The 22,685-nt window shown below is 36.3% G+C and overlaps 3 protein-coding genes across 5 annotated transcripts in view; 1 reads left to right on the top strand and 2 right to left on the bottom strand.

The window, feature by feature from the left end:
* Positions 1–4,429: 4,429 nt before the first annotated feature.
* On the bottom strand, positions 4,430–10,978 carry eef1akmt2 (EEF1A lysine methyltransferase 2). 2 transcript variants are annotated; one of them, XM_058749730.1, is made up of 7 exons: positions 10,879–10,978; positions 6,905–7,042; positions 6,586–6,651; positions 6,241–6,355; positions 5,601–5,708; positions 5,299–5,515; positions 4,430–5,216 (listed from the first exon to the last, which is right to left on the bottom strand). In XM_058749730.1, exons 2-7 carry the CDS (start codon positions 7,012–7,014, stop codon positions 5,119–5,121), a joined length of 714 nt encoding a protein of 237 aa, XP_058605713.1. In that variant the 5' UTR covers positions 7,015–7,042; positions 10,879–10,978; the 3' UTR covers positions 4,430–5,118. The 2 variants fall into 2 exon arrangements, with proteins under 2 accessions (XP_058605713.1, XP_058605712.1); XM_058749729.1 differs by lacking the exon at positions 10,879–10,978 and adding an exon at positions 7,578–7,704 and having other exon boundaries at positions 4,433–5,216.
* Positions 7,682–16,638, top strand: abraxas2 (abraxas 2, BRISC complex subunit). Of its 2 annotated transcripts, none has more exons than XM_058749728.1 (9): positions 7,682–7,838; positions 9,504–9,594; positions 10,370–10,406; positions 10,744–10,810; positions 10,963–11,153; positions 11,374–11,493; positions 11,947–12,031; positions 12,584–12,701; positions 12,790–16,638. In XM_058749728.1, the coding sequence occupies exons 1-9, from the start codon at positions 7,767–7,769 to the stop codon at positions 13,248–13,250; spliced, it is 1,242 nt and encodes a 413-aa protein (XP_058605711.1). In that variant the 5' UTR covers positions 7,682–7,766; the 3' UTR covers positions 13,251–16,638. The 2 variants fall into 2 exon arrangements, with proteins under 2 accessions (XP_058605711.1, XP_058605710.1); XM_058749727.1 differs by having other exon boundaries at positions 11,371–11,493; positions 12,790–16,637.
* Positions 16,639–17,217: 579 nt separating this feature from the next.
* Positions 17,218–22,685, bottom strand: part of arhgap5 (Rho GTPase activating protein 5) — a 42,797-nt gene continuing 37,329 nt past the window's right edge. Inside the window, exons 5-7 of the mRNA XM_058748785.1 lie at positions 21,867–21,998; positions 19,185–19,290; positions 17,218–19,058 (exon numbers count right to left, since the gene is read on the bottom strand). Of these exons, the coding sequence (XP_058604768.1) occupies positions 18,743–19,058; positions 19,185–19,290; positions 21,867–21,998 (554 nt within the window). The 3' untranslated portion in view covers positions 17,218–18,742. The remainder of the gene's footprint in view (positions 19,059–19,184; positions 19,291–21,866; positions 21,999–22,685) is intronic.

Genomic DNA, 22,685 nt, shown 5'->3' with positions numbered 1-22,685 from the left:
GTATTCCCCATAGCTGTAGCACCGCAGTGTCTCGTTCCCGATCTCAAGGAGCTGAGGTTATGACAGTAACCGGAGATGCTTTGCTTAAAAGTTATTCGAGAATTGTTAAAGGGATAGTTCACCCAAAAATTTAAATTCTGTCATTAATTACTCATCCTCGTGTCAAGAGTTTTCTTACCCTGCATAAACAACAATGCAACTGACATGGTCAAGGCCCAGAAAGATAGTAAAGACATCAGTAAAATAGTCCATGTGACATCACTGGTTAATTTTATGCAGCTACAAGAATACTTTTTGTGTGCAAAGAAAACAAAAACAACAACTTCATTAAACAATTTCTTCTCTTCCGTGTCCGTCACCACCACACGTTTGCAAAAGTACCAGGACATATGCATGTGGCGCTGCTTAAATTAAATATCCTAATTTGTGTTCCGATGTTGAACAAAGGTCTTACAGGTTTGGAACAACATGAGGGTAAGTAATTAATGACAGAATTTTCATTTTTGGTGGCTCCGTCTTGTGCATCACCACCGTCTGAGTCGGCTGGTCCAGAGACGCCTGAGCAAATTACAGGCCAAACACAAACAGGAACCAGTGTGGATGGAAACATAAAAACTGATCGAGTTAAAACCTCTCTTTTACCATGAACTCTTGATGATCATCTTGCTGATAATGCTGTGCACTAACAAAAACAACTACACGACAGAAACACTGACAGAAAACAGCTGTCTAAAAGCTGGTGATGCCATCAACTGATCGATTTTTGAAGGCACCTCATAGTATATGTATTCTTCAATGTCTTTGATATCCCACAATTCTCTGTGGTTATCACATTTCACTACCATGAGGGAGCAAGGAGACACAGAGACATGGAATGAATTACAAATAACAATCTTTAATCCAGGAAACTCACACATAGCACACAGGGATGACGATAGACACCGAACAAAGAAACAGGGAACTGAACACTCTTTAAATACACAGGCAATTAGGGACTAACGACTAGACACACCTGGAATCAATGCTCAATCAACAAGAGGGAGACAGAAACTGGGTCATGGAGCAAAAACACACACAGACAGGTCCATAATCCTGACAGTGGTCAGTTCTGTGACAGCTGAGCAAAAAAATAAAAATGGTGGCTGAAAGTTGCAGTTGTTGGTCAGTTTTTGTGTAAATATAGGTTTTGGCCAACCTTTTCCTCTTTTAATATCATTATAGTGAGAAATTAGTATTGTAGTAATCACCAAAGCTCTCTTTTGGTGTAGAATAGATCATTAAACCGTTATGCTGCCTCAGAAGTCTGAAATCAGTACCTTCGTGCGTAAACTCTGCTTGCAAAGTCATTGCCTAATAAGGCAGTGAAGCATCAAGTCAGCTGCCTAAGTTTTTGGATGTAGCCACTGAACGTTGAGTACAAAAAAAAAAAAAAAAAAGTGATGGGAACAAAAGGTGTGAGAATCATGCCACTCCTGGAGGGCCAACATCCTGCGGAGTTTAGTTCCAACCAGCTCCAACACACTTGCCTTGAAGTTTCAAAGTTGAACAGAATGATTTCATCTAGTCGGTGGATATCAAACATATTTAATCTTTACTACAGGGCAAAAGCTATTGCTTACATCCCAGAGTGATTCTGCTATAGGCCCCTAATGGCAAAATGACCTGGCAGTTATTTTAAGAGTCGCGAACATTTCAGTCCACCTTTTCAGGATCAACTCATTTAAATGTAGTTCAACCCATACTATAATAAAATATAATTTTATTATGATGGATGAGGAAATAGAATGCTTCAGAGGGCGTTAGTTACTTATTTTAAAAAATATCTGAAAGATCAAATCATATTTATTTCCTTTTTTCACAGTTTTAGTGTCCCAATTCTACTGCATTTCATCTATATGAACAATGACCTGGCCCTGTTAGCATCCACACAGGCCCTAATCTCAAAGATTTTCATCACTGAGATCCCATCAATCACTGAGGAGACTGAGCAGGTGCTACATCTCTCTGCATGCTCTGTCTTCGACAGCTCCTTCTTTTCCCAGAACTCTCCACCTCCTCTTTGAACAAAGGTGATGTATTTTAGTCCGACCATTAGTCTGCGCTCAACCTGCTGGGGCCCATTCCTGCATGACGAGAGCAGGATTGAGTTAAAGATGTTACAGAAGAGCCTCCATCCCACTTATTTCTCCTTTATTCCATCACTGTGAATTCCAGAACTGTGAAACATCTGTTGAAAGATCCTTGGAAGACCCAAGAGTGCTAAACTAGCGACAGAAGAGTAAACTTTCAGTATAAAATATATCCAGCCTGTATTAATCAGACTAGGGAGAAGGCAAACTTAATAAATTAATTCAATTAAACACAACGGATACATTTTTCTTCATTAGAGAGGCCTGTGCTTCGATGTTGAATTAAAGGCTTAACACTCTAATTATGCAGATAAAGGTGAGACAAATGAAGACCTATCCTTAAATTCAAGTAGCGGATAATGGTCAACAATCATGAACAATCAAGAGTCTTATATTAAAAAACACCGAGTGGGCTTTTCAAACCAGCATTCATTATTGCGACCTGTTGAATGATCATCACCTGGCAATGGAAATGGATTTTTATTTTTTTTTATGGTTTTGACTGTAAAGTTTAAACAGAATTTCCCGATAGCAAAGAATGAATCAGATCATAAGATCACATGTTTGGGATTCAAAAAAAGAGAGAAACCAAGACATTAAAATTGAATCATTTTTCTCTTCAACACAATAATGCCAATAAGTTTCCTTGTGTATTTTTGATCCTCTAACGGAAATAGTTCCAAACAAATTTAAAACAGAATTAATCATGCTGTATATGAACACACAGTAGTGCTATTTTTTAAAATGATTTTGTTCAGTGAAACAATAAATCAAATGATAAATTATTCAAATAAATTATTTTTACATTTCTTTGTTATATATTATAAAATAATTCAATGTACTAAACAATATTCCACTCTAAATTATGCACCATGTATTTCTATATAAATTTGTTTTTAAATAAAATTATTTTAATTAATACATAGTTTAAGAGAAAAATAGAGGAAAGGTATTAAACATAGAGAAAAGATATTTCAATGCATGGAAGGCAGACTGTATCATTCTCATCTTGGAGAAATAAAGAAAATCACATGTAATACCATACCATATAAAATATCATGATGCAACCTCATGTGCATTCCCTGGTTCCTTATAAGAGGATTTTCAGAAATAATATGCTCTGCCCATTCATATGGCAGTAATTTTGGCCACAAAGGTCACAGGACTGACTATTTTTGAGACCAATTAGCCTTTTCTAATCATGTCCACAATTTTGTGTTTGTGTATTCATTAATAGCAAGGGCCACAGAAGTCCACAAGATTCATACCATTCTGATGAAGTGGAAAAGATCTAAAAATGGCTATTTTTGTCTTTCAAATGCATCCATTTAACTTACACATGTTTGTCCACGAAAACAAAAAACTATAAGGCATTAAGGCATGAGTTAAGACCATCTGTCAACAGAGTAGTAGATCCTGTAAAGTCCTAGTGCTGCAAACAAGAGCCTGCAAGCTCCTAACCAGCTCAAGGTCACTGTGTGTTTGAGTGCCCACGGTGCAGTTGATCCAATGCTGCGGACTTCACAGCTGATTTCCACATTTATGTACACTGGCTAGCCATCGATCTCATACACTATTAACTCACGCTTCAGCATCTCTGCTTCAATAAGAGCTGTCTGGATACTCGGATTCTTACTAACAAGAAATGCTGATGCACGAAAAAAAGTGAAGTTTTCGCACCCTCAATCCTTTTATTTAATGTAAACTTCTGTTTTCATCTCTGGAAGGTGTCAAGAGAGATTTAAATTCAGGTCTTTGTTTTTCATTTCATTCTCCGGCTGGGGGACGGGGTAATAACCAGAGAGGTATGGGGGATTTCTCTCACTTTAAAGTACCACAGCATCATGGCCCAAAGCCAGTCTTTTATTGCTCTTTCACTGTTGCCGTGGTAGCAGTCGTGTCCTGGAAGCTCAATCATTTTCTTATCAGGTGCAGCTATCAGCCTTTTTCTTAAAAATGACCAAGAGAAAAAGAAATATCCCCAAGAAAGAGAGAAGTAACAGAGACCCTATGGATGCTAATCCTGAGGTGTCAATAGTGTGACCCAATATTAAGCGAGAGACATTTGTTAATGTTCAGTCGTTTCAGTGGGAGACACAGACGCACATTCACACTAGCGCAGGAACTTCGCAAGAGTGCTTGAGAGCTTCGGGGTGAAGCTCTGGTGCGTGAAAACTGCTAGGAAAAAAGCTCAATTACTGGTTGTTTAGTAAATGGATAAACAAATTATGTAGCACAAATAAAGGGGCTTTTTGACAATACTGCTTATTTAGTTAAATTGATTTTATAATTTGGTATTAAATTGGCTTTTACAGTGCTGCCTGAAAACTTGGCATTAAAAACAAGCAATTAAACGGCAATGTAAATGTTATTTAACAAATTCCACCGCACTTCACTTCTACAGCTGGTATTTTCATTACATTCAGTTCCATTGTATGGCCTCAATAGTTTTAGAATACATTAAAAAACGTATTGCTCAAATCTCAGAAAACAACCTACATGCAAAAACAAAAAAATAACCTTAATTACATTATAAATGTTTAAGAAAAAAGGTACTGCTCAAATCTCAAACTCTAAAAACAAAGAATTATTATTTTTTTTAAATATGTAAGAAAATATATTGCCCAAATCCCAGACAAAACCCTACATGTAAAGACACAAAAAATTTAAATACGTTAAAAATACAGAAGAAAAAAATATTGTAAAAATCTTAAGATAAAACCCTACATAGAAAGCCAAAAAATAACTTTACCTGACAGTGTATACAACAATTAACTACTCCATGTTTGTGCCTAACATTACACAACTGCATAAGAACCGAGTAAAAATGGACATAACGTTAAGGTTAAATGTAGCTCAATACTGCCCTCATGTGTTTCTTTGTATTACCTCAATATTAAGAAAAACAAGTTCAATATTTACCAAAACGGTTTATTATAAAATTGCACAACTAATATTGCACACACACACAAAAAAAAAAACTTAAGGATCAGTCAATCCGTTTAAATACCAAAGCTGTCACGCTGTTACCCGTCACACCACCAAACTGGAAATGGGGGGTGGGCAGCTCTCGTGCCAACTCAAACCCTGCAAGAAACACAATTATATTACAATCATTACAGTATTTGAAACAATATTAGTTTAAGAAATATGCTAATATGTGAAGTACCAGGTCTGAAGATCTGGAGCAGCTGCTCTTTGGTCCAGTTGCAGGACGTGATGATGAAGAAGCCTCCTGGTTGCATTACTGTTTTTAAAGAGTTCACATAGAGCTTTTTTGCCTCCTCTCTGTCCTCTGGGCTCAAACTAATGGCATCAAATGTACCTTTATCTATACATACATCAAAACCCTTCAATTCTGTGCTGGGGTTCAGGAAATCCTCCACCTGAAAGGACATGTAAACCATTTTAAATGTGCAATGAATTTATTTACTTCATTTATGTATGTTAAAAATAAATCATTTCCATTACCTGAATTTTAACATTTTTTAAGCCTTCCTCTTCCAGAATATTTACGGTGAGCTCTACAGCAGCCTTGGAATAGTCAATTCCAGTGAGGTTTGAAAAACCATACTTGGCCTTAAAAGATAATTCATGTGCTTATTATTCATACTTATTTACTTTATCAACACTTTTAAAGACTTGACAACATTTTAAGACCTTTTTAAGATCAAGTAAAGAAAACTTGAGTATGAAATTGAATAAACTGGAACATAATACTTCATACTTCAATACTGAACAAACGATGCTACAAAGTTTGAAAATACAACTTGGTGAAATTTAGTATCTTTAGTAAATTTAGTACTAGTATCTTATTGGTATTTTTTTCTATTTTCTGTTTTCTCAAGACTCCTAAATCAAGACACATTTACATAACCATTAAAAGGCTTGTTTTATGAGAAACTAATGTTTTTGTTTAAAACAGGAACAAATATCAGCAGTTGAAAAATCTACTTAATTAAAACAAGAACTTCAGCAAGGTATGAATTATAAACTCACTTAATATTGTTCACTTCATTATTAGAATTGCTTTATTAATTAGTAATAATTAATTAAAATGATTGGATATAAAGTAAATTATAAATGCAGAGCTAGACTGAACTTGACTTGCCAGTTCCACAAGAAACATCCCATTTCCAGTTCCAATGTCAAGTATGGCAGCATTTTCAGATACATTTTGTGCTTTCATCCATCTGATCACTCTGTCCATGCTTTCCTCACCAAACCTAAAGGTGGACCAAGAATACTAATTACAGTCTTCATATTGTCCTAAATTACTAAACACAACTAATATACACCAGAAGATGGTGCTGGTTCAGATTCAGTCGTACTCTTCCAGAACAGACTAGCACTGAAACAGTGTAGTCTTCATTCTCTACATCAGTATGAAACTCAGTATGATTCATAAACAAGTGGCACAAAAAAAAAGAAAAAAAAGAAAGAAATGCAAAATTACCATATTTCTCCCACATCTCCAATATCCTTGTAAGTCTGTAGCTCTCTCTTATAAGCATCATCCCAGCTTCAAGGAAAACAGGAGAATGGCCACAAAAATTAAGATCAAGTCGAAAGTTTGATTACAATGAAAATAATCACTCAAAACAACCCTACTTTTTTTATTTAACAAATAAAGGTGTAACACTGCAGCAGTTGCTGGGTACAATATACAGTATTCATGTGAGGTACTGCAAAAAAAAAACATAAATGTAACCCATGTGCTGGTCTTCTGTGAGATCGACAATAGAAGGGCTAACTAATCAAGTAAAATCTCTTACTACTCCTTTGTTCCGAGTTTTGAAGGAGCAAAATCATCTTGTAATTCTGTGCACTGCACCGGACAGTCTTCTGCCCCATGTGTGCTCATGACGCCTCGTCTCATCAACATCCGCTCGACAGGACACTGCAGCAGGACACTTCAAAATAAAGGTTTTTAATAAAGGTAAAGGTACACTTGAAAGCAAGGTGATAAAATAAAAATAAAAATGAATACACGGATTGACTGATATAAATTAAAACAATATGCAAAATGAAAGAAAAAAAAAAAACTTTTTTTGGTGTCCAAAATTACAACAGCTCTTACTTTATTTATTTTATTTTTTTTATTGCAAAAATTGTAGAAATATACAAGAACAGGGAAACAAGACATGAATATATTCCTACAAAGAACAAACAAAAATAAAGACAAAAAAATAATAATATTCTGGATTTGCGTACATCAAATTATGGAATTATCTATACAGAAAAGTGCAAAAATAAAATTACATCATTTTAGAAAAGCTGTCATAGTGCATCAAAAATTGGGCACTCTTTTTGTTATTTGTCAGTCTTAGAGATGAAACAAGAGAATCCAATTCAGAAAGAAAGAGGGGGAAAGACAAAGGCGTTTTAAACCACTTTTGCTTATGAATGAAGAATTTTGCATTCAACAGCTCTTACTTTATGTTTTACCTCATTTCACAGTTATGACGTAATGTGTGTCGTCAGTTCTGATGAAAAAAAATCATACAGTCAAGCATTAAAAAAATATTGGGCGCGCGCATCTTTTACCTCAGCAGAGGGTTTGTTTATTCATGGGCAGGCTGGTGTACAGTGCGTGCGCGCGCAAAGGATTGTGGGCTCGGCGCGTATGTTTCCATCATGGCGGCGTCAATTTCGGGATACACTTTTAGTTCTGTGTGTTATCACAGTGCCAACAGCAATTCCGACCATGTAAGTACTCTGTCAACTGACATTGACGGTAAATGTTTAAGGGCACGATCGCATAGCGAAACAATAAACAGCTTATTCCATCAAATCACAATTAATTCATTTCCCGGTGTCATCTTCCTGGTGTGGCTTCAGAGGGGCTGTGTATCAAAACCTGGTGAGCCGCCTACCTAGACAGCCTTTGTAACATTCAGAGGTATATTAGAATGATGAAAATTCCAAGTCATCGGGAATTTTGTATTATTTCATGGCGTTTTTAGATATTTTAGGTCGAATAAAGCTGACTCAGTACACGCCTTTGATGATAAACAGAATGCGGTCTAGGTAGGCAGCACACTGGGTTTTGAGACGCAGCCAGGGTGACAGCTAGCAATCCTACAAGCCGAAAGATTTTACAAGCTTGTCTGAAAGTGTCATTGCCGTTTATTCACAGTATGATTGCTCGCTGTTATAAATGTACACCGCCCAATAGCGTTCGGTGGATTCAATCTCGTCGATGTCGAGGTGTCAAGACAGTCACATTAGCTTGTTTGTCAGCAACAACTGTCAAATGCAAACTTGAATGTCGGGCAGACATATTTAATTACTTGTTCACAAATTGCTTAACATTTCTAGCCCCTTTTGCTCTTTGTGTCATACCCTCTAATGTAGTAGTTGAGGCATTAGGAAGTAGGTGATCTGCCGTCGACCCTGCAGGCTTCGCATAGTTGTTTTGGGCTGGTTAGTCAGGTGTTATGCTTAACCTGTTTTCATTCAGTCAAAGATAGGACGGTTTTTCCTTATTGAATATCTAAATGACAACCATTTTAATTTTGATTTGAGCTTGTTTATGGGATAGACGGTTAATTTACATGGTGTTTGTATGTGGGCGTTTGATACTAAACCTCCTTGGTGACCTAATTTTACTTTAATTGGAAAGAATAATCAGCGTTTTGCAGTGTGAGCTCAAACTGAACAAATAGCCAGGGAAGTTGTGTTGTGTGCCTGGAGAACAGCGTTTCTGTTGTTCTCTCGTTGCAGCAGTGTTTGGGAAATTTCTGTTTTTCAGACCTCCTTGTATAAACTTGTCCATTTTGTAACATATTTGTTGTATGAATTCTGGGTATATTCACCTAATATGGTACATTTTGGTATACCATGGCCTTTAGAGGTACAAATGAGGTTTTGTTTGCTTTTTAAACACATCAAATGTCCATTTAAATGGCATTTGGCCTGTTACAGTAAGAAAAAAAAAAAAACTTTTTTTATTATTATTATATTACTATAAGTTTGTCAATAACTAAAAACCAACATTTGTCACAGACTAGCCAGCCATGAATAAAGGGCAGCTTAATATATGATAAAGTTAGAATGCTTTTAAAAAAATTAAAATAAATTAAAAAAAGTGTTTGTTTGTAGTTTTAAGTTGTTTTTAACATTTGTATATTTAATGTTTGCTTATCTCATGTTTAATGCTAAGAAATTGCTAAATCTTACAAGATTATTAAACTGTATGTAATCCCAATTTTTCAGTAATAATAATAATAATAATGATAGTAATTATTACTTCATTTTAAAACAGCTGCAGGCCTTATTTTGTACCTTTTGTTGAAAGTGTCTATTAACATAACATTCAATCTTAACTACACTGTCTTTTCCTTTGAAATGCCATTTTTATGCCTCTTTTAGGAGGGCTTCCTGTTGGGAGAAGTGAGACAGGAGGAGACTTTAAGCATCAGTGATTCACACATCGGTAGCTCAGAATTCCTCAATGTAATAGGTAAAACCATGGTTGATTATTTTTTACTGTCCCAAAGCTACAGACAAAATGTTGAGTTTTTAATGACCATTTTATCATGCATTATCAAAACACAATGCATCCAATTACTGAAATGATTGAAGGCTCAAATCACAGACATAACACGTTTCACAGTGAGGACGTGACAACCTTCCTGTGTGAGCAGAGGGACTTTATCAGTTCAAGATATGGCTGATGTAATCTGTTCAGTCTCAACCGTTCAAAGTACTGTCGCAAGCTGTCCTGGTTGTCAGTAACCTGATAAACCACCCAATTTTGTGTTTTTAAATTTGTGTCAGCCAGCATTCCTGATTAAGGCCTGAGAGATAAAGTCTCATACATCAATGTAGACCTTTTTGGATTAGAAAAGCTGGAAATAGCTTCTCTCCAACATTAAGTGATCATGTTTCTGAGTTTGGCGCTGCTCCCAGGACCCCTTCATCTCTGATCACTTTACAAAGAATTTCACAAAGGCCTTCAACATCAAAAGCGAGCCCAGATAGTAGTACTTTATATTTGCAGTAAGATGAGTCATTATGAAGGTCATGTTGTCCTCTAGAGTCTAGACAACCTTCAGATCACGATGGCTGAGATTCCACGCCACATTTTACAGTTTTTAGAGAACAAATCTGCTAACATATTTTCCGTCTATTCCAAGGTTAATGTTGTTAAATTAGACCTTTTGCACAGTCACAGCATGCTTCCTTTATTCAGATGTTGAATATAATTGATCACTCGCATTCACTTGTTTTTCCAGAGGTCCATAATCATGAACCTTGTGCACAACTGTTTAGGTAAGAATGTCCTGCATGGGCTATTGGATTTAGTAGATGCATTCTTAAATGTTTATTATATGCTATAATAAAGATATACACTACTATTTAAATGTTTTGTGTTGGTAAGATTTTTTAAATGTTTTTGAAATAAGCCTTTTTTGTTTGCCAAGGTCCCATTTATTTGGTTAAAATTATTATTTAATAATAATTAAATTGCTAAAATGAATATTTAATTATGTAATAATAAAATATAATATTGTGCATACAAAAATCATATGTATGTATATACCAACTTCTCTGGAATTGTGTGTGTGTGTATATATGTTTATACTGCAAAATTCTTTGTTTGTTGCAGCTTTTATGACTATGCAGGTAACGTTAATGAAGAAAATCTCAACAGAATCCTCAAGGACAGAAGAAAAGTAAGCAGTTATCATGAAATATGCATAAAACTTTTAGAGAGTAGAATTAATAAATTATTAAAGGGTACCTTGACAGGTTCTTTGTCCTTTGGTGTTCGACTTTGTGTGTATAATTCAGCCGACCCACTTCACAATGTGTTCTTTTTGAGCAGAATGTTATCGGCTGGTACCGGTTTAGAAGGAACACTCAACAGCAGATGTCATTCAGGGAGCAGGTGATCCATAAGCAGTTGACCCATATACTTGGCATCCCAGATCTGGTCTTCCTCCTGTTCAGCTTCATCTCCACAGCCAATAGTTCCACACATGCTTTGGAGTATGTGCTATTCAGGCCCAACAGAAAGTATGTACATGCTTGTTAATACATACTTATGGAAATATGTAATACTGTGGGATAAAAATTCGCAAAATATGATAAAATCATGATTCTGTTTAACAGTATAGAGACTTGTCTCTCAGATTGTTATTTCACAATGCCATGCATAATGTTTGCAAATGGTGTGATGTAGCTGATATCTTGTTTATGAGTATTTCTGTTGCAATTTTGATCTTCATCTCAGCAGGTATAATCAGAGGATATCTCTAAGCATCCCAAACCTGGGCAACACCAGTCAACAGGAATATAAAGTCTCATCTGTGCCGAACACCTCCAAGAACTACGCTAGTGTCATTAAAGAACATGGGTGAGGCAACCTGACTGCAATGTTTAATATTCCTCTTTAGCCATGTCTCAAAATGTAGTTATAGCAAATTGTGTTTATTTTTATTTTACCCTACCATTCAAAAATATAGGATTTTATTAAAGAAGACTCTTTTGTTAATCAAGGCCACATTTATTTGATCAAAAATACAGTGAAACAGTAATACTGTGAAATATTACAACAATTAAAAACTATTCTATTTGAATATATTTTAAAATGTGGTTAATTCCTATAACTGCAAAGCTGAATTTTCAGCATCATTCTTGAGTGTCACATGTTTTTTCAGAAATCATTCTGATATGCTGGTTTGGTAAAAAAAATGCTGATAAAGTTTTTCTTCATTTACATGACTGCACAGCACGTAAAACATAGTCTTACTTTTGCTGCAGTAAATACTTGAATTAGTGATATCCAATTCATTTTTTTTATTTATAGGACTGAGTTCTTTGATAAGGATGGGGTGATGAAAGACATTCGAGCTATTTTTCAAGTATACAGTGCCCTTCAAGAAAGAGTGCAGGTGAGTTACAATATTATTATGTTTCTGAACTGTAAGATAACTTCAGGAGATGCTGGTTAAAATACACCACAATTTGCTGTGTAACAACATTTAAATGTTTTAAATAAATTATGCTCAGAATGTGCTATCTATGAATTTTAGGGATGCACGGTAGCCGATACCGATATCATTTCCTTTTTTGGAAACAACACCAAGTCTCTCCTGTGCAGCAGAGATTATGAACAAATTCTTTTTCATTTTGATTAGTTTTGAGAAAAGACGTACTTGTTAGAACTAAATAAAGATTATTAAAGCTATTGTTATAAGTACATTGAAAGCTTTGAAAATAACTATAATAAAATCAATCACTGCTTCTTTTTTTTTTTTGACAGATGCAGTTGTAACCTTAACATTTTATTTAAAGATTTAACATTTGAAGATGGTCTAAAGCAAAAGAGCTGTAAAAATTCTAAAAATCACTAGTACACCTTGAGCTGGGACGATGCTGATGTTTACATTTAAGATGTTCTGATAATATCATGCATCCCTAATGCATTTTCTGTCATCCTGCAGGCGGTGTGTTGTGAAGTGGATCAAAGTGAACGAGTGAGGGAGAAAATCCAAGAAGAAGTGAACAAACTCAAAGAGGAAATCGCTCTCAGGAAACGTAACAGCGCTGAGGAAGAGAGAAGTACGTGCTGATGACTCTGCGCATTTGTTGCTTATTTAACAAAAAAGGGAAACAATTCCTTTTATTATCTTCTCTATTTTCCTTCCAGGACTCCAAGAGGCAGCTGCTGTCACGCTTCCCGATAACCCTGCCCTTCCCGACTCCTCCCACTCTTCACTGACTCGAGTCGTGCTCTCAGGTCCCTCGGTGGAGCCCAGTTTAGAGAGACCCGTGAACTCGTCGTCTCCACCAATCTACAGCACCACACTGCCTCCAGATTCACCAAGCGCTATACTGCTCCCGCGGCCCCAAGCCGTAGGTTCGCCCGGACACCCGTCTCCAAGTCTGGGCCTGGGCAATGGAGACGGTTCGAGCTCGGATTCCCTGAACCGCCAGGCCACCGGCCAGGAAGACCAGGAGGATGAAGACGACGATGACGAGGACAGTAGCGAGTACGAAAATTTAGTTAGCGAGCAATTGCAACCACCTTCCTTAACAGAAACTGTTACATTAGGACGACCGGCTACCCTGTGGCCCGACGGAGACGCCCACAGCCCGCCAGGCTCATAGTAGTCAAACAAACCAATGGGGATATTGATGAATGAACAGAACTAGGTGTGATCGTGAGGTCGTGGTGTTCAGAACACAAACAAGCACTTGCCTTTTGTGAGTTATGACAATGCTGTCCTGTTGTACACATTTAACAGCTCTGTGCAGGGGACATCATTGTGTTTCGACGAACTCCGAAGTGGAATGGAATGATATCCCCATCCGTGTGGATCGACATGCCCCCTTTTCTCCGTTTCATGCTCTCCTCTCTGGTTTTGTTTGGGTGGAGAGGTGCATCCTGCTTATCTCGGCGTCTGCCACTCACTGGAGTCTTTCGGTTCTTGCACCATTTACCTCTTGCACTGTTTTGCCTTCTTTTGATCTGCATTCGAATAGAAAAGCAAAGGCAATGATGTCTTTTTTTTGCGGCCTTCAAACACATCTCTGTGTGAGCTTATTCCATCTTCATTGTCTCGTTTCACAAATCTGAATGAACAGGAAAAAAAACACAGTTATAATAAGTGCTTAGGACTACAGCTGACACTTGAACAGTTCTTGTTCTAGAAAATTTATTTTATTTTTGGTTTTATCAGTTATATTTGATTGATTGAGTAATATAATGGCCTATTCATTAAAAAAAATGATCATTTTTGGTCAATGATTATAAAAGTTTAATAAGGGGTGCTTGTATTTTCTATGACAGATCATGACTAATTTCATTGGCTTAAATCAAACACATTTTTGTCCTATTGAATGAATCGAATATTATATTTCTTTCTGCTGCACTTCAAACTTTCACCATTGAGCTTTAACTGAATTTTCCGGCGTACGGTTAGACGGAGCCATCAGAAACCGGAAGGGTCAAAATGCAGCATCATCGATCTCAGGATTCTTTTACAGTACCAGGACTGTTGTTTTCTCACATCATCTTGTCCACACGCCTTTATTCTTTAGTTGAGAAGACATGATTGCTCAAAGCAATGCAGCGGTGGATCAGTTTAGAGCTCTGTGATAACGTGAAATAAAGATATCAGCCATATGCAGCAGATCTTTAAAGGTAGAAGCAGTTTTGTCATCTGTTAGTGGATGTTATGCTACATCTGATCAAACCAAAATTACGTTTTCCCTCAAAACTTTGTATGTATGTGAATCTCAGAAAAACATGACTGGGTCATTTTACCATTAACCATTAAATAATAATAACTTGCCATTAAATTGCAAACTGCCATGATGTTTAAATACTTGACAATTTAATTTTACTTTTCAAAACAAATTTTGCAATAACGAATCAATAACGAAACTGATTTTACAATGTAAAAATGTCTCAAAAAAAAAAAAAAAAACGTAATCGTCCAAAAACATACTCTTAATTTTTTTCCAGTTACAAATGTTATACAAATATATCTATATATATCTATATATATAGACTTGAAAAATGTGGAGTGAAATATGACTGTAACGCGTTCTTGTGAGATTCACCCATGTCATGCATATTGTGAACAATTTGGGCAAGTGACTTGAATCAGATTGATGAGCTGTCTGACTTTTTCACCCAAAGAATCCAAAACTTATTTCTTAGTTTTATCTCAGGATCTGACGCTCTGACGTTTATTTTGGCAGAGGCCGAGAATGTCTCACTTTTCATTCAGTATATTTCTCTAGTTCTGTGTAGGGCAGAAAAATAAGAAATGTTTGTTCCCTCGCATGAGTGTGAATGAGAGTACACTGACAGAGATGTTTTAGTCAGCTGTATCATGTTGCATTGACCGTCTGCTTTAAATGTTTCTGCCTCATATTCTGACTTTGGCATCTGTCTTCAAGTGTACGGCCAAAAACCACCACCACCCATGGTTTTCAACAGGAATATGTAAGCGTTAAACTGAACAATGACACTAAAGTGGAGAGATTCCACATTTAAACTTGACATGGTGGGCTTGTTTGGACAGCTGGCAGCCAGTCCCTCGGAGCTTTAAAATGCCATTTTATCATAACTAACGTGTTCCTTAGAAAGTTCGGATGAACATAAATGCCACTTAAGATGATAAAATATATATGCATATACACAATCTGATCTGGGGTTTGTTTGTTTTTTCAACAAATATTTACTATTCATGATTAATCAAGAGTAAATTCGCAGCATCCTCCTCTGAACATCTAAAGACAACTCAACTAATTCAGTGTCAATCTTTGCTGCCATTATTGCCTTTTGCTCTCTCCTTACAGATGCTTTCAAATCTGATTACAAAATAAATCCAAATTTGGCAGTGTGCCATTTTAATGGGGAAATTGCAATGATGTGATTGTCATTTTTATTGTCGGTTTAGTCAGCTGCAGGTCAGACGTGACTGTTTCCCTGCAATCGAGCAGCTGTGAGTGATTAACATTGTTCCCATCAGAATTGGGCTGAAGTCTCTCGTGTTTTACAAGTGTAGACTGTGTTTGGCAGGCTGTTGCACTACTCCAAGCATTAACCGTTCCATCTACTGTCATAAATCTGTCAACGTGTTTACAAATATGACGCAAATTCCCAATTATAAAGTAGTAGCAGTGTTTCAGCAAACACATATTGTATTGTTAGTATTCTTTGGTGGTTAATTTGCCCGTTTCTGTCATTATTTGCTCACCCTCATGTCTTTTCAGGGCCTTTTTTTATGTAAAATGCAAAAGAAGATAATTGGAGATTGTTCGTGCTTCTCTTTTCCATACAATGTGGATGGGGACGAGGTCCTGTCAAGCTTCATAAAGGCAAAAACATGATTAAAGTGGTCCATATGACCTAAGCACTACATTCCAAACCTGAAGCCATATGATAAGCTTAATGTCAGCAGTTTAAGTTGTGGTTACAATTCACTTTCATTGTACGGAAAAGAGCAGCTTGAACATTCACGAAAGTCATACAGGTATCAAAAGACATATGGGAGAATAAATTCTGACAGATTTTTTATTTTTGGTTGTACAACTACTCTATAATATTAGGCTAAAAAGGCACTTGTTCTCCCTCAGACATTATCCTTATCTGTTAAATTATTAGGCCCATTTATCTTGCAGTCTGCAAAATCTTAACTGGCACTTAAATGAATAACTATATGATCCGTTACTCTTCACACAAGACAACGTGTGCTGAGCTATGAAATGTATTAGGTTTGAGAGCAAGAACAGTTCCCCTTTCACTGAATGTGACCGTTTTAAATTCTCACCTATGATGGCAAAAGCTTTCAGCCTCAGGTGGAACAATGACTTCCTTCCAGAAATGTTGAATTTTTGATCATATATATACATATAAGCTCAATTTTGTGTCCTTGAGGCTAGTTATGTTAGCATATTCGCTACAAAACAAACACGTAGAAATTGTGCCTAATAATGTAAGCAAAATCAAATAAAGCGCAGTACTGCACTATTGGATTGAGTTGTGTAGTTTATATCTTGATCCTGAAGGTGGCGCAATTCATTCACGGGTCTGCAGTGGCAGACAGGGTTGCCAAGAACTGGGCTACTTTAAACTTGCCAGGGATACTTTTTTTTCCCGCGGGTTGTATGTTTGACATATTGCAGAAATTATATTTGATTGGAATGCTTGTATTTAAATATTTAATCTACTCAATATTTAATCTCCACACAGACTGATGTGTTTACAGAAATGTGTGAAAAAGACCAATAGTCAAAAATAAAGCATTAGCATCCCCACCAAAGAATGGGTTTTAGGGTAAAATAATCCGATTTGTAAACAGACCTTTTATGATTACTACTGTGTGTAACGCAAAATGGAAACTAAAATATTATTTTAAAACGTAAAAATATGTATTTTAGGTATGGAAGTGGCATATTTTAAGTTTTATTTTATTTGAAATAAAACGTCTTGGCTAGCTTTGACTGCCCAATAAACTGATAAGCAGATCTGGCAACCCTGATTATAGAGGACGTTTTAAACACATCCTACCATTGGTTGTTTCTTCACAAGTGTGACAGCTCACACCCCCCAAAAATAACATCAGGCAAACATCATTTGTCAAAATCATTTATTTACTATAATACATAGCAGATGATGTTAAAATATTTAGTTTGTACATCATATGAGGCAGTCATATGAACATAATGTTGCTCTTTTCTTTTAAACTACACTAAATGGGATCCTAGCAGCTGCACACTTACCCTATTGAGCCCTTTCCTCCGTTTTAGTGAGTCAATTGAGATCAACCTTGACATTTTTGTTCCCATCCATTCACATACAAGCTCCTGCATCACAACTAAACACCTTTGAGTTGTGCTGTATTCCACACAAAGACTGCAAGCTTTCTAAACAGCATCTGTTACAGAGGAACAAAATTCAGTACCATCTAATAAAAACAGAAAAACAAACAAAAAAAGTTTTATTTATATAGGGAATTAAGTACAGTCAATGGATCTAACCCCAAATTTTAATACATCATACCACAAAAAAAAAAAAAAAAAAAAATTCTGATTATAGGTTTTACAAGATTATACAGAGCTCCAGTACCCCGTGATTTTTGTTTTGCCAGCCATCAAACGATGCCGACATATATATATATTTATTTTCCTATTGTAGGGAAACAATTAAAGCCAAAATATGAGTCGTCGAACTATGGCGTGACAAACGAACAAATAACAATTTGACCCCAGTTTAATGTTCCCTCAAACAAGTTAGATTAAAAAAAAAAAGTCTTGCATAAAAACAGTTAAGCATTAACGTTTTTTCTCTTTCAGTTATTAAAAGTGGCAAAGAACATGCAAATTCAGTTTAAGAAATGAATCAACAGAACCATAGAAATTTTGAAGGTGGTCTGTGGAAACGAAACGAACGAACATGAAACGAGACGGAGATAACCTGGCGTCTTCTGAAGCCTGGATCTCTGAGATGTGCCAAACGGTTGCAGTGGGCTGTTTCCCTTTCTGTGGTTTCCAGAGTATGAGGGGCTCCCGGTTCAAAGTCTGTAGGACAAAGTGCATCCTAGGCAGGTGCCCCTGATTTTATAAACTCATATTAGTTCAATCCCAAACGCCTTGGGACACCACCACCCCAACAACAACTGCTCTCTTTAAGATAAAAATATCCTAAAAATATATCTTTAGTCCATTGTAAAATAAAAAGGGGACAAACACAAGCAGAAAAATGGCACATTTTGCCATTATGGCAAGCCGTGCATGTGGTGTTGGTTTTAGTGAGTGATTGACAGCTCCATTGTCTTTCAAAACAAAAATGTTTTATAAATATATCTTCCTTATGTTTGCCATGTTCGAAATTAGTCAATGTGCACATTTACTATGTCAAATTAACATTGACATTTTCTTTACAATTTTTCTTTACAGTTTTTATTCAGTCTCTCATTCAGACTGGCTGAGGAACAGAAAAGGGGAAAATGTAAAAAAAAATAAAATGGGACGGGGGAGGTCTTATGCAAGTCACATCTTCCTTTGTACAAAAAAAGATTCTTTTTTTCACTTCTTATTTTAAGCAGCTTATCCGCACACGTACAAGCCGAATGTGAGTAGGAGGTCTATATGAGGGGTTCGGGGGGCAGCGGGTGCTGGATCTGCTGTGGCTGGAGGGGAGGAGGGAGCTGAAGGGCCAGCAGGGACTCTAAGCCGTGGCCGTGTGGAGGCGGCGTCCCCTCAGCGCTGGAGGGCTCTGTGATTTCACCACCATAGAAGAAATACTGGCACTGCTGGATGAAGGTCTCGATGACGGACTGGTTGAGTTTGGTGGTGGACAGCGTGTCCTTGTTCTCAAAATCAGGTCTCATGAGCGTAGGCCAGAAACAGATGGACAGATTGTCGGCCGTCATCAATGTGGTCTTGCTATGCTGACTTACCCTAGTGGAGGAAGGGGATAAAATACATTTTAAAAAGCATTCTTAAAAAGTATATAAAATCACACACATATATAAAAACTATTTTATAAAGCTAAAGACAAATATAAACGGGAAGCTGAAGCTTTACCTGTTGAGGTGAGTGATGACATATTTGAAAACTTCATAGTTCACAGGAGGAAATTTTCTCACTATTTCCTTCAGCACTTGCAGTCTCTCATAATGATCTACAATTTCTGGAGAAAACACATTTAACAAACCCATTAGAGAAGTGAGGAAATATTTAGACTTTGATATATTTATTAATACCTCTTGATTAATACCCGTTATGGTTTATTTTGTGATAATAACTGGCTCTCTGTACATTATTCTGCTTATTACAAAACTACTAAATAAAATAAAATGCACATGATTTGAGTTTATTATATGAGAAAGAGTGATGCAAAAGACTTTAAACTATCAATACATTATTTCATACCTTATTTCATCTAACGCTCACTTAAGGTTGATCTTTATACACTAGTCATTTAATAACTCTGGTAAATGTACTATTTATTGACCTTAAAAATGAATGTCCATTTTAACTGTACATTAGAATGTTAGTAGAATTTTAAATGACTAATTTTAGTTTTTAGCATTTATTTTCAAAACACAAAAGTGCAGAATTTCAATATCGTCCCTATATGTTATACAAAAAAAAAAATATTTAACTGCAGATAACCAAAATCCACCAATCAGAATCAAATACTCAGAGAGACGTGCAATCAGTTCATAATTAAGTTCAACAAGCACTGAATATTCAAAACATAAGCACATCATAAATATATATTTTATCTTTTCTAGCAGAAAGACTATTAGAAATTTGCATTCATGTCTTACTCGTTATCAAAATGAGATTTCTGTATAAGAACAACAAGCTACAAGCGCCTAGCCAAAAACCTGCTAGGGGAGGGAAGAGATAAAGCTGAAATATCAGTATGTTCAAAAAGAACAGCATCCCAGCACTTAATGTCATTTATCTACAGCAGTGTGGATCAGAAATAATGAGGAGTACATCACAGGGGGCCCTGGATTAGATTCAGCACTCGGAAGCATCAAACGGAAATGCAGATGCATTTAAATGACTTCTCAGCTACCTTGGGCTGGGATTAGACGGTGCGGTGATGGGATTAATATTGAACGTAGTTGAAAGAAGAAACCGGGTACAGAGAAAAAAACTGGACTCGTAGGCTGTTGAAATGGTGAAGTAACACGGGCAGGTTGCTACTTGTTCTCATAGCTGTAGCAGACACACTTCCTGTATTTCTTGTAGACGCAGCCTGTGTTGATGCAACGGATGAACGCTGTGTCACTAAACCTGCCTCATTTTACCTCGACACACTGAGAGGCTGGGGTCAGACACATGACTACAGATGGAGTCAACTGAAGTTTGATGGCTTATACCTAATACTGGCAATAAACTTATTTCAGCCATTTTGCTGCAATTTTTCCAATCCTTATGTGAAATATTTGTTTGTTAATAATTATGTGCCATGCCAGCTGCCAAGGTTATATTAATGGGGAGAAACAAGTGAAAAATAGAAATGTAAATAAATAACTGTGTGTGATTCTGGACCACAAAACCAGTCATAAGGGTAAATTTTTTTAAATTAAGATATTTACATCATGCAAAGCTGAATAAATACGCTTTCCATTGATGTATGGTTTGTTAGGATAGGACAATATTTGGCTGAGATGCAACTATTTGAAAATTTGGAAACTGAGGGTGCAAAAAAAAAAAAAAAGAGAAAATTGTCTTTAAAGTTGTCCAAATGAAGTTCTTATCAATGCATATTATGATTTTTGGCAAAGAAAAATCGATAGTTTTGACCCATACAATGTATTGTTGGCTATTGCTTCAAATATACCCGTGCAACTTGTGACTGGTTTTGTGGTCCAGGGTCACAAATATAAACAACAAATAAAAATAATTTTAATGTTTTTTTGTTTTTTGTTTTTTTTTAATTAAAAACATTTTATTATTGTAAAAAATATTTTTCAAGTTTGGGTCAGTAAGATTTTTTTCTTAAAAAAATTAATTAATACTTATATTTAGCAAAGAGGCATTAAAAGAAATAACGCAAAACAAAATAACACAATTTGCAATAACTATATTCTGTGACACGGCTAAATGAATATTAAACACCGCAGTCAGATTGCATGGAAAACAGTTATTTTAAATCTTAATGTTTCACAATATTACTATTTTTACTGTATTTTGTTTATCAAATAAATGCAGACCTGGTGATGATCCATGATTTTGTTCTAGGCTGTTTTGTTAATCATTTAGAACGTTGTATTAAGGTATCCTAACTTATTTTACAGTATGAAAAATATTCAGACTCAAATCAGACTCAGTATAAACAGTTTGTGTGAAAATGATCACAAACATGGTATTCATGTCAGTAAATTGCATAAAATTCTGTATGAGAAGCCTTCAAGCTTCTGAAAATTATAAAGTCAATGTTACTGTTATTGTAATGCAAAGAAATGGAATATTGTTTTTTTTGTGCTACAGTGACAGCTTTTTTTGAAGGAATCAACTAACAAATGACTGACTTACCGCTGTATGTATTTTAACCAACAAAAAAACCCCCACTATTACTTAAGGTTAGATAAAGCTACTTAATGCCACACTTAGTAGAAACTGTCAGCTTAAAGTCTTAAATGAAACAATCGGTAACTAATAAAACGAGATGTTCTGAAGCAGTCCGCTACATCAATTCTCAGCCAAAGAGGAATCACTTAATAACCCGAACGAATCGATACTTACTGGCTGCTTCCACAAGTTCTGGGTGGAGAGAATACGGTATGAGGGGGTCGGGGAGGTCGGCAAAGAAGGCCTTCAGGGCCCCAGCCACGGCGTTCACGGCTACATCCATCACTATCAGGTCAACACTGTGGTCTGAGAGAAGAATGAAAATAGTGTGAGCTTGCATAAGCATCCAACTCCCTTTGTCAGTGCTGGAAATGCCACTAAAACAGATTTAACGGGACCGAGCAGAATAGAAGGAAAACTATGGAGAAAAGGAAAACAAATAGGAATGAGAAAGAAAGAGAGGCTGTAAGAGCCGGGTTTAAGGTGAAATGACAGCTGTCAGACTAGATCTCTCCGCAAAGGCACTGAATGAACACAAGAAGGGGAAAAAGCACCCAATTCACAGTATCGTGAGGATGGAGAAGAGAAAAAGAGAGGGAGGCTAATGGCTCCAGGCCAGCGGGCAGACTGATGCCTATAGTAGCTCTTTTGGGCAAACGATGGCTCACTGAGTGAATAATCTGGTCACTCGGCTGAAGATTTGCAACCCACTCATCTCCACAACTCACCAGCTAGAGATGACTAGTGTTTGATTTGAAAGATATATGAAAATAAGAGTGGATTCACTTAAGCTACAAAATGAAAACGTATATCTTCTATAATAGCGAGCGGTATGATGGTATTACACACATCATGAGCAATGAGGAAACAGCAATGTAAAACAGTAATGAGGAAATGTATTGCAAAGTTGTCAAAATAAGGAAGGGTTTTGTTATGCACAGCAATTTTTTTTTTTTTGGCAGTTTTACCGTTTTAAGGCTGTTTTTTAACTCA

The sequence above is a fragment of the Onychostoma macrolepis genome, chromosome 17 (assembly GCF_012432095.1).
Source record: "Onychostoma macrolepis isolate SWU-2019 chromosome 17, ASM1243209v1, whole genome shotgun sequence".
Taxonomy (NCBI): Eukaryota; Metazoa; Chordata; class Actinopteri; order Cypriniformes; family Cyprinidae; genus Onychostoma; species Onychostoma macrolepis.
This window is presented reverse-complemented; position numbering and strand designations above follow the sequence as displayed.

Coding starts and splice junctions, on each gene's coding strand:
- eef1akmt2 (XM_058749729.1), bottom strand. Junction 5,709..6,240: donor GGATGTTTCTTGTGGAACTG/GCAAGTCAAGTT, acceptor TTATCTTTTAAG/GCCAAGTATGGTTTTTCAAA. Junction 5,516..5,600: donor TAAAAAATGTTAAAATTCAG/GTAATGGAAATG, acceptor ATGTCCTTTCAG/GTGGAGGATTTCCTGAACCC.
- abraxas2 (XM_058749727.1), top strand. CDS start 7,767: ATGGCGGCGTCAATTTCGGGATACACTTTTAGTTCTGTGTGTTATCAC. Junction 12,032..12,583: donor CCCTTCAAGAAAGAGTGCAG/GTGAGTTACAAT, acceptor GTCATCCTGCAG/GCGGTGTGTTGTGAAGTGGA. Junction 12,702..12,789: donor CAGCGCTGAGGAAGAGAGAA/GTACGTGCTGAT, acceptor TTTTCCTTCCAG/GACTCCAAGAGGCAGCTGCT.